The sequence below is a fragment of the Juglans microcarpa x Juglans regia genome, chromosome 4D, assembly GCF_004785595.1.
Source record: "Juglans microcarpa x Juglans regia isolate MS1-56 chromosome 4D, Jm3101_v1.0, whole genome shotgun sequence".
Classification (NCBI taxonomy): Eukaryota; Viridiplantae; Streptophyta; class Magnoliopsida; order Fagales; family Juglandaceae; genus Juglans; species Juglans microcarpa x Juglans regia.
In genome coordinates this window covers 35,302,855-35,314,242 of record NC_054600.1, presented here as the reverse complement: position 1 = coordinate 35,314,242, position 11,388 = coordinate 35,302,855, and the positions used below count along the sequence as shown (strand labels likewise).

Sequence of the window (11,388 nt, the reverse complement as noted above, 5' to 3'; positions counted from 1 at the left end):
GATCAAGAGAAAAAACAACATTTATATATAAGAAAGATGCTAAAATACATTCATTGATAGAATACTTTTCAATCACTATATACAGTAGAGGCATAACATAACAGAAGTCGCAAAAGCATAGAGAAAACGTCGAGAAAAGAGGGGAGATGTGTCCTATTGTAGTGATTATATGAAATACATGCCATAACTTTGCTAATTTGTTCCTCGGCATTTGTAGCTCGCCGAGGAACAAATCAATTGCACAAATCCTGACTTCCCTCCCGGCTAGACCAAGAAACAAGACTATTGACATGAGGCAGAAACGAACATGACAATGGGAAGCGTCCATTTTCCATCTCAATTCTTGTCATCACTTGAAGCTGGAAGTCGTAAGCATAAAATGATCCATCTTCTTCCCTCTTAAAAATCATATCTCCTTTCATCTTCAAACTGAAAAAGGGAAACATATCCATTATACATCCCATAGTGATACTGTGTTGCTTTGTCCAGGCTTCACCTAAGCCCTTCAAGATCCAAATGTCTATTTGGTTCACTTCTTCATGAGTCACAAAACTTAAGAAACCACCCATCTCGACAATCCCATCATGAGTCCTGCAACTTTTTGGGAGTGGTGTTGTATGAAACTTCTCCTCGTCCACATCCATACACACTACGTAATCACTATGATCAATATGAGGAACCCAGTGCATAGCTCCAATTGCTGAAACAGGCTCACAACCAAACCAGCTAACAAGTCCAAAAGAAGGTCCATTCACCCAACTCCATAATCTCGTACCAACAATTAAGGTCTCGCAACCGATAAAACCTAGCTCATCCTTAAACAAGTGTATTACTTTATATTCACCAGTAGCACTGCTTAATGCCATGCCATAAGATTCAACATGAGCAGGAAATAAAGTACCCAGAGGAAGTGCAATCAACTTCCTAGTCACGGGATTCACTACAATTAGTCCTCCTTTCTTCAGTTTGTTATCAAGCAAGATTAGACCATTGCAAGTAGCCCTGATATTTCCCAAGCAACTTATATTATATTCTCCGATTTTGCTCTTTCCATCATTAATTTCCAAGCACCGAATATAAGACTTTAAGGTGGGGCTCAAGTTTGGCAGCCCAAAAACAGGGGCACATTCTGACTGAAGAGATTTCACCTCAACTGAAATGGTATTTGGTTTCTCTGGTGGGATCCATGCCATAGGAGAACTGTACAAGCTCTCTCTTTTAATTGATGATAGAAAAATCAAAACAGACTCAGATCGACGTAGATGGGCATGAATAAAAATGGGGCTATTAATTATGGTATACCATGCCTTACAAACAAACCTTGACCTTTGAAGAGAGTCAATAGGAAGTCGAACAAGAATGTTTGAGATGCAGTCTTTAGGAAGATAGGGGACTAGAGCCTCTTGTTGCTTCTTTTTCTCTTCCATTGACAATGCTCTCTCCTCCACTAACCTTAAAAAGCTTGCGTTTTTGTTGCCTATTGCTTTGGCCATCATGCCTTCTTAATCATCAAAACATGCTTAAGAAGGAAAAAATTATATTAAATAAAGGAAAAAATATAAACATATTCACCCATTGAAGAGTGCAGTAGAAAGACATTTAGAAATGATTATCCCATTTTTATTCTAAATTTCAGAGATTAAACAACTATGTAATCGCAAAGAAGGAAAATATAAGTCAATTAGGACTTGGAATACCAACAGGAAAAGAAAATCACATTATTAGTGTGAGAAATACCCATTGATAATGAAAATATCAAACCACAACTTGCACCTTCATTGTTGCTTCTACCAAGTTACTTACGATTTAATAGTGTCACTTTAGTAGCCATAAGTTCCTATTTGCATTTATTTCCATGCACCCTTCTCTAAATGAAATTTATGCAAGAGAAATACTTTAGTCACAAAGAGATCTCACAAAAGTAAATTCATAAACTGATGTGGCTTGATGTGATACATTAGATTGTAAAACTACTTTTATTGTAAAATATATCTAACATATCATATGAAGCCATTGTGGATTTAATTTTGTGGAATCTCTTTGTGGCTGTAGCACTACTCTGCAACTATCTAGTCTTAAAATAAATAGTGGAAGCTATATAATAATAAGTAGGAGACAATATTATGATTGGAAACTAGTATCTTGTTTTTGGAGGGGTACCACTCAATGTCCTTACCTGTATGCCGTTTGTACCATCAAAATACAAATTTTAGAAAGACATTTAGAAAGACTTTACCTGGTACCATCACAAGTACCAGGTAAATTTGAAGCCTATACACAAATTGGAATCAAATGATAACTTCATAATTTTCAGTTTGGAAAGCATGCCCATTCATTTTTCTTATTAGCAGGTATATCTCTGAACTAATCTACAGCCAAAAGACTGAGTGCCATTAGTCATTCAGCACTAACTAAATGTGACCTACTGTATTGATTTCCATAGGTTAAAGCAAGACATTTACAGTCATGATAAAGAAAAGGATCGAAAACAAGATAAATAAGAGAATCAACAAAGTGGATCCGGTCATAAATATCAACAATAAGAAGTCACGTGATAAAATCACCTTTCCTTTACTAAGTTCATGACAAACGCACCAATGCAAGAATATTAAGTACATTTGATAGAGTCAAAACAGTAATTGATATGTGGAAGACTGCCAAAAAGAAAGGCAATTTTATTCATGGATCTCAACTATGAAAAAGAGAAATCGATAAGTGCTGAGTAATTGAGTTAGTCTTTTCTGATAATAATAGATTTTAATAAATGAAAGGGCATACCTTAGTAAAATGCAAGTATAGAATAGAAATGTAGGAAAACAAAAATAATTGAAAATTGAGATCTAAAGTTACACAGAACTCCAAGGAGTGAAGTGATGATACACTACCAGTAACCATCAACTATTACTCAGCATGCAACTAATAATTTATCTTTATTGAGCCTAATTACTTGGCAACTGTATGGCATGAAATACTTCTAGGATTAACTTTGTTTGAGATATGCTGCCAATAGAGAGAGAGAGAGAGAGGGGGGGGGGGGTGGAGACAGAAGTTTTATCTAAGGGTGGGCCAGAGAAAATTATGAAACAAATATACTAGAAGTGACATAAACTGAACTCATCCAAGTGGGAACCTTTAGTCATCATTGTATAGGACAGTTTTACATGAGATTTAGAATGCTTCAGGATGCAAGAAGGCCTTACCCTCTTTCACCTCTTTGTGACAAGTACTCATTGAGGAGGGAGTCTCAATTAATTTGGGATGAATAAACCTCAAGTGACACCAGATCTAGCCTCCTTTTGGGAAGCCCCTCACCTGCTCCAGCCCAAAAAATAAAAGTACAACTATCAGATGAGGGTAGATCAAATGTCACGTGGGCATCGTTAGAAGACGTGTGCAGGTGTGAGTATATCTGTGGATTTTCCTGGTTTCCATTATAGAGTGTCCAGCAGAAATATCAATACCAACTCATATGGAAACAACTATAATGATGGGAAAAAAAAAAAAAAAAAAAAGAGAAAGAAACGATATGTAGTACCAAAAGCTTCATTTGCAAGAGTGCTCCTAATGGAAACTACCGTCTACAATGTAATACAAAGTTATAATTTAAGATTACAAAAGACACAGAAGTTCACCTATTCTGAGAAGACAAATGGTATCAGCAGCCGAAGATAATTTTTTTAAAATCAATTTTAATAGCGTTCTTGAGTAAGGTTAAAAGGAAGGGGAATGGACTGTTCATACATGTACAGAAATGTATGCCCGAACATTTGTGCAATATTAGGGGAATGATCAAGCAGGCGCAAATGCCAATCATTGTAAAAGGGGTGTCTGTGTTCCAAGGCAACCGTGATGTCTGAAAATTACTGGTGACTACAAACGTAATCTCTCCCTGCAAAAGCAGATAGCATAGAGCCTGGTATTTGTCACAAATCCTAAGAAGTTTTTTGTAAGTAAAAATTCGTAGACGTTTTAAACTTACAGATACACATGTAAAAGAATTCACATATCCAGAATAGTTTTAAAAATGAATCAGAACTTCAAACTTGTGATAGTTGCAGCGATAACCTTTGATGACTAGAATTAGAATGAATGGTAATAAACAGCATACTTAAACCTAAAGCGGTTCCGAAGCAAAAAAGAAGATATCAATATAAGATTTTGGAGGCTTGGGAGCAGAACTTAACCGAAGCTCAATCACAACCTCAATCGAAAGATGGCAGATCCGAAATGTAAGCCTAAAGATTAGACATAATCCAGAAAGGAACAGGACAGAGGAAGGCATTGACTTAAGATATCACTACCAGGATACACGAAGTTTTTTTTTTTTATCGGAATTACAGGACTTGTCTCAGAAAAATTTACTAGGCTACAATCGAAAGGAAAAGATGTGAACTTCGAAAGTTTTGGCTACCCACAAGTTACAGCAGAGTTTCTGCCGAGACACACAGGTTTTATGTAAGGCAAGCTTCTTCTAATCATCCTTCAATGTTGCGACACATTTCTTGTGCTTCTAGTCAATCAAACCGCACCATTCTCATATTAGCAAGCAGTTCTATGACACGGCCCATATAAAAGTTTCCCCTCCACAGTGGCTTGAACTTTGTTCCGCCTTGAAGGAGACGAGGTTCGGTTAAGGCTCTAGTTAAGCCACCCTATAGTCTACAGACATTGAACCTGATATTTTGATAATTTTTCGTTCATTCTTCTAATTTAAAAAGGCAAAAAACAGCGTAGCTGCGTAACAGACTCAACGAAATCTACTTCTTTTAGAGAGAGAGAAACATGGTAAGAAAATGGAAAGTACGAAACCTAAGTGATTGTCTGCTCAAACTTGAAGAATACGATCGAGCATGTTCATGTTCTACTTGATGATGTCCCCCGTGCCTTCTTTGCCTTGAATTCTGAGACTGTGACGGATAAAACAAACAAACAAGAAGCTCCGTCATTGTCCTAAGGCGATCCGTCCAATAACAAGGAGTACTGTTTGTTCATTGTTGGAGTATATTTCTTGGGACTGGGGAGTTGGGAGAGAAGAGAGAGGAGTTGCCGAGTCGGAAGAAGCGTGACGAGGTTGACCTTGGAATTGTATTGACCGCTGTGCAATACTGCTTGTTATTGGACGAAAATGATAAAAATAATAATAATTAAAAATGTGAGGGGTACTTAATAGTTAAGGCCTAGAAATTAAAAATGTGAGGGTGCAATACTTAATACTAGCTGTGCAGTGGGGTTAAGGTTGTCTCATCTTCTGCACTGTCTCTGCCGTTTCCCTAAGAGATAACGGGGTCTGTGATGGTGAGTACTCCACGTGGGGGGTAGGGTGGGCGGGCGTACGTCGTCGTCGTCTTAGGTCAACGCAGTTGACGGCACTGCCATATCCGACGGTGAGGATTGGGGGAAGGCGAAGGGTGTGGGTCCCACCGGAGATTGAGAAGAATACCTAATCCTACTGACTTCTTATTCAACCAACGGCGTATTTTTTGGGTTTTAAATTTTAATTTGCCCGTTTCAGAATTAAATTTGCCATTTTGATTTTGCTGTGAGTAATATTTACTAATAACAAGGATATAACATTACCCACTAAATAACTATGATAATGAAATATTTTCAATTCATAAATAATTAACATGATTCTATAATATTAAATTATTTAATTAAGATTAAATATTTATTATTTTATTATTATAATTATTAAGATTAAATTATTTTCAATTCACAAATAATTAACATGATTTTGTTATTATTAAAGATTAAATTATTTTATTATTAAATATTAAAAAAAAATTGTGTTTCTTTTTGGGGTGTCAGATCAGTACGGTAGTCTTGGTTTTCAAGAAATAAGCCAAAATGCCAAATTTTCTCCGGTAAAAAGATTGAGAATTGACCTATTAAAAATACGAGATATATATATATATATATATATATATATTTTTTATAATTATTAATTAAACTAGGAGATATGCCCAGCAATATAGTTAGATGTGGGATTGAGTTAAAACTAGCTTTAGGATAGACATCAAGTACCGCGTACTTAAGATTGTGTTTGGATATTGAGGTGAATTGAATTGAATTGAGATGATAAAATATTGTTAGAATATTATTTTTTAATATTATTATTATTTTGAGATTTGAATAAATTAAATTGTTTATTATATTTTGTATTGAAATTTGAAAAAGTTATAAAAATGAGTTGAGATGAGTTTATGAAGCAAACAAAGTCCTGCGAATTGAGGCGGTGCTGAGTCGATGGGAGAAAGAGTCTCTAATCTGTTCCTTTGGGAAGAAGAGGTAGGGTTTTTTTCTGTGAATTTTATTGTCGAACATTTTTGCAACAATTTCGAGTGGAATTGAGATGGAAGAATTGGAAGATAAATGGCTAGGAATGAATCTTAATGAGGATGAGTCTGTAGTTTTGGAACTGGAAGAAGAGGGAGAATATGGTGTAAATGAGGTAGGCTCTCGTAGGTTGATAGGAAAATTGTGGATGGAAAGAGGTATTAGTAGAGAGGTGTTCGTAGCAAATATATCAAAAATTTGGAGGATTAGCAACCCAGCAGTGTTCAAGGAGTAAGGTGTTAATATGTTTACGATTACTTTTGCAAATCATGCTGATAAGATGAAGATTATGGCAGGAAGGCCATGGTTATTTGAAAAAATTTTGCTTGTATTAAAGGAGTTTGATGGGTTTACACAACCAAGTAAGATGTTGTTTGACAAATAGGAGTTTTGGGTACAATTTCATAACTTACCTTTTGCACTAATGAATAAAGATTATGGAGAGAGGATAAGAAATTCTGTGGGAAAAGTGATGGACGTGGATGTAGATAATAATGACTTAGGCTGGGGAAAGTATCTTAGAGTCAAAGTAGAGATGGATTTATTGAAGGTAGTGGCAAGGGGAAGAACAATAAGGGTTAAAAATGAAAAAGTATGGATTCCTTTCAAATATAAGAAATTACTTAAGTTGTGTTTCTACTATGGTACTTTGGTTCATAAAGATGAGGGATGTCAGTTAAAGGAACAAAGTTTTGGAAGATCAAATGATAATGACCAGCAGTACAGATTGTGGTTGAGAGCTGAGCCAAATTCTGAGAGAAGAGGACAATGGAAAATTGAGTAGGTTCCAAAGTTAAATCAGGGTGCAAATTCTAAAAATTGGAAAAGGAATAATGATGGAGAAGGAAGCTGGATGAAGGGGGATGGTGGTAGTGGGGAGAGGTTGTTAAAAGCTGATATGGTGGGTATGGAAAATCAAGGGACAATAGCCTTATTGAATTTTGCAGGTGGTAGCTTCAGTTACTAAAAGACTGCTGATACTAGTGACAAGGCTTTAGATTTGGTTCGGAATCAAGTGAAAGACAAGAGTTCTAGTATGGAGCAGGAGGTGGTGGAGGAAAAAAGAGAGAGTATAATAAGTATAGAACTGGAAAAAAGTAATAATGTGAAAAGAAAAGGAAATTGGAAGAGAAGGGCAAGAGGTAATGAGGGAATGGAAAGGGGGATGACTGACTCTAATGATAAACCAATATGTGGGAAGAGGGGATTAGAGGATGAAGATTGTGGTGAGGTTAGAGAGAAAATTGGAAAGAGGAATAAGAAGGGTTGGTGGAGGAGCATCATGTCAGTGATATTGACTTGTTAGTGAAAAAAACATCCACCACCAAGAGCCATGAAAATATTAAGTTGGAATTGTCAGGGGCTTGGGAACCCCCGTACAGTTCAAGATCTCTACTTGTTAGTGGAGGAAAAGAAGCCTGATGTAGTTTTCATCATAGAAACTAAACTATTAATAAAGTAGTGGGACTGGAAAAAAAGAAAGTTGAATTATCATGGTTGCCTAGCAGTGGACTCAGAGGGAAATAGTGGGGGATTAGCATTATTATGGAAGTCTAATATAGGAATGAATATTTGTTCCTATCTAGAAACCATATTAGTGCAACTGTGGATAATGATGGGAGTGAAAAGGAATGGCAGCTCACTACTTTTTATGGCCAACCTAACACAAATAGAAGACAAGATGCTTGGGATTTACTGATTTCTTTGAAACCTAAGGAAAAAAAGTCTTGGATGGTGTGTGGAGATTTTAATAAAATATTAACTTAGCATGAAAAGGTGGATGGTAGTTTAAGAAGTGAGGCTCAAATGAAGAGTTTTAAGGGAGCTTTGGAGAAATGTGGATTATATGATATGGGATGGGAAGGGTCGAGATTCACTTGGAGCAATGGACATGGTGATTCAACCTTCATTAAGAAGAGACTAGATAGAGAGGTTGCAAATGTAGAATGGATCAACATGTTCAATAAGGCAAAGGTAGAAGTGATGGTAGCATGGACTTCAGATCACAAACCAATTTTGATTAGTTGCTGGAAAGATTGTAATAGAAGTAATAATGAGAGTCAAAGAATGTTTAGATATGAAATGGCTTGGGGACATGATGAAGAGTGTAAGCAGAGGGTCAAAGAAGAATGGAGCAAAGATGTGGGGCAGTGTATAAACTTGAAAGAGATTCAAAACTGTTTACAAAAGAGCCAGGTAGTGTTGTCAAAGTGGTGTAGATTAAAAGCTTCAGAGAATGAAAAGAAAATAAGAGAGAAGACTGTAGTGCTAAAAGAATTACAAAATGATAAGGGACAACATAATGTGAATGATGTAAAAATACTGCAGAGGGAGGTTGGTGAATTACTTGCAAAAGAGAGTGAGATGTGGAGACAAAGGGCAAAAGTTCACTGGTATCAACATGGGGATAAAAACTCAAGGTATTTTCATGCATGTGCTACTCAAAGGCAGAAGCATAATAGGATTAGGAAAATACAAGATGAGAGTGGAACTAGTATGGAAAATGAGGAGGAAATTTTTAGTGCTTTCAAGAGGTATTTTCAGAATATTTATCAATCTTCTAATCCAAGAGAGGAGGATATGTAAACTCAAAGGTCTCAACAGAAATGAATATGACTCTTATGGCACCAGTCACAACTGTAGAGGTTGGAGGGGCATTAAAACAGCTGGATCCATGGAAGTCACCAGGACCAGATGGATTTGGAGCAGGATTTTTTCAAGATCATTGGGAAGCATTGGGACCTAAGGTTAGTATGGCCATACTTGCTGTCTTAAACGGAAGTCAATTGCCTAGTACTTTAAATCATACGAATATTGCACTGGTTCCTAAGGTAACAAACCCAACTTCAGTAAATGAGTTTAGGCCCATCTCTTTATGTAATGTTTTGTACAAACTTATTGCCAAGGTTTTAGCAAATAGACTTAAAAGAGTGCTTCCTTATATTATTCCAAGATGACAAAGTGTTTTTGTACCAGGAATGTCTATAATAGATAATGTAATGGTAGCTTTTGAGATCTTACATTCAATGTTGACAAGAAAGAAAGGAAGGGTGGGGAGCTTAGCACTAAAATTGGATATATCAAAATCCTATGATAGGATAGAGTGGAATTTTTTGGAAAATATAATGAGAAAGCTGGGTTTTGTGAAAGGTTGGATAAGAATGGTCATGAATTGTGTGAAATCTATGTCATTCTCAGTTTTATTGAATGGTAGACCTGATGAAAGTTTTAAACCAAGTAGAGGATTAAGGCAATGTGATCCTCTATGACCTTACCTTTTTATCCTATGTGCAGAAGGTTTAAGTGCTATGTTATGTAAAGCTGAGAAAGAGGAAAAGATAAGTGAGGTGGCTGCAGCAAAAGGGGGTACTAAAATCAGTCATCTGCTGTTTGCAGATGACTGTGTTATTTTCAGTAAAGATATTAAGGAGAATTGGAAGGCTATTCAAGAGGTATTGGAAAAATATGAAAGGGCCTCAAGTCAAGCACTTAACAAGCAAAAGACCTCTATTCTTTTTAGTGCTAATATTCATAGGGAGGTAAAGAGAGAAATCATGTAGAATGCAGGTGTGATGTTGTGTGGGGATTATGGTAAGTACCTGGGGCTCCCAACGATGATAGGCAGAGCTAAATTTCAAACTTTTAAGTTAATAAAGGAAAGGATATGGAGGAAAGTATATTGTTGGAAGAATTCTTTACTCTCTACAGTTGGAAGAGAAATCATGATTAAAGCAGTGCTGCAATCGATACCAACTTACACAATGAATGTCTTCTTGTTACCTAAGAGATTATGTACTGAGATTAATGCATTGATATCAAGATTCTAGTGGAAGACCAATGATGAAGGAAAGGCTATTTATTGGAGGAAGTGGTCTAAGATGGGAGATAACAAAGGGGATGGTGGGATGGGTTTTAGAGATATTGAGGTTTTTAATAGAGCACTGTTGGCAAAACAGGGTTGGAAACTGCAATTGGACCAAGTCTCTTTGCTAGCAAAGGTGTTTAAAGAGAAATATTTCAGAAGAACCTAGTTTATAGATGCAAAACTTGGATTCAGACCATCATGTATGTGGATAAGTTTAATGGAAGCACAATCTATTGTGAATGAGGGTTTGACATAGAGGGTTGGGAATGAAAAAAAAGTGGCAATTTGGTTTGATAAATGGCTACCTCAGTCTAAAACACATCGAATCATATCACTTGAAAGGCTGCTAGCATAAAATGCAAAGGTGAAGGAATTAATAAATGAGGAAAATCACAGCTGGAATGAAGAACTAATACAATAAATTTTTAACATAAAAGAAGCAACTCAGATATGCAGTATCCCATTGAGCAAGAGAGGAGGGGTATACAAAGTTGTTTGGGAGTATACAAAAGATGGGAGATACATAGTGAGAAGTGCTTATTATGAAGAAAAAAAAAAAAAAAAGGCAGCTATGGGGGAAAGCTCAAATTGGCAGATTACAAAACAGATGTGGAAGCTTGTGTGGAACTTGAATGTGCCAAGGAAAGTAAAACATTTCATGTCGAAAGCTTTGCAATCAATCTTGCCTACAAAATTGAATATGTGGAAAAGGAATGTGGTGGAAGATGCAACTTGTCCTATTTGTAAAAAGGAGGAGGAATCAATTCAGCATGTCTTGTGGACCTGTCCAGCAGCCAGTGGTGTATGGGCTGAGAGATCTAGTGGCTTGCATAAATGTTGTTGTGAAGAAGTAGACTTTATTCAACTCTGACAGAGACTAATGAAGACATTGGAAAAAGAGAAGTTGGAGAAAGTAGTAGTAATACTGACAGGCATTTGGTTTAGAAGAAATAAATTTGTTTTTAATGAAAAGTTTGATGGTCCAAGTTAGGTAATGAAACAAGTTGAATTGATGATGGAAATGCTTCATAAAGCAGAAGAAAAACAAGGTGAACACAGAATAGACATGAAAATAAGCAGGATAAATACAAAGTGGTTGCCACCTAATGATTATTTCATGAAAATTAACTATGATGCCTCTGTTAATAAAGAAGAAAAGAAGATGGGAATTGGGATGGCAGCTAGAA

At 36.2% G+C, this 11,388-nt stretch overlaps 1 protein-coding gene across 3 annotated transcripts; it reads right to left on the bottom strand.

Annotated features, from left to right (window-relative positions):
• Positions 1-35: 35 nt before the first annotated feature.
• Positions 36-5,037, bottom strand: LOC121259026 (F-box/kelch-repeat protein At3g23880-like). Of its 3 annotated transcripts, none has more exons than XM_041160497.1 (3): positions 4,810-5,037; positions 3,201-3,312; positions 36-1,501 (listed from the first exon to the last, which is right to left on the bottom strand). In XM_041160497.1, exons 2-3 carry the CDS (start codon positions 3,229-3,231, stop codon positions 234-236), a joined length of 1,299 nt encoding a protein of 432 aa, XP_041016431.1. In that variant the 5' UTR covers positions 3,232-3,312; positions 4,810-5,037; the 3' UTR covers positions 36-233. The 3 variants fall into 3 exon arrangements, with proteins under 3 accessions (XP_041016431.1, XP_041016433.1, XP_041016432.1); XM_041160499.1 differs by having other exon boundaries at positions 36-1,498; XM_041160498.1 differs by lacking the exon at positions 4,810-5,037 and having other exon boundaries at positions 3,201-3,385.
• Between the last annotated feature and the right edge of the window lie 6,351 nt (positions 5,038-11,388).

Excerpts from the sequence above, each read along its gene's own strand:
- LOC121259026 (XM_041160497.1), bottom strand. The coding sequence starts at position 3,231 with ATGAGTACTTGTCACAAAGAGGTGAAAGAGG. Across the intron at positions 1,502-3,200 it reads TCACAAAGAGGTGAAAGAGG|AAGGCATGATGGCCAAAGCA; the intron begins GTAAGGCCTTCT and ends TTGATGATTAAG.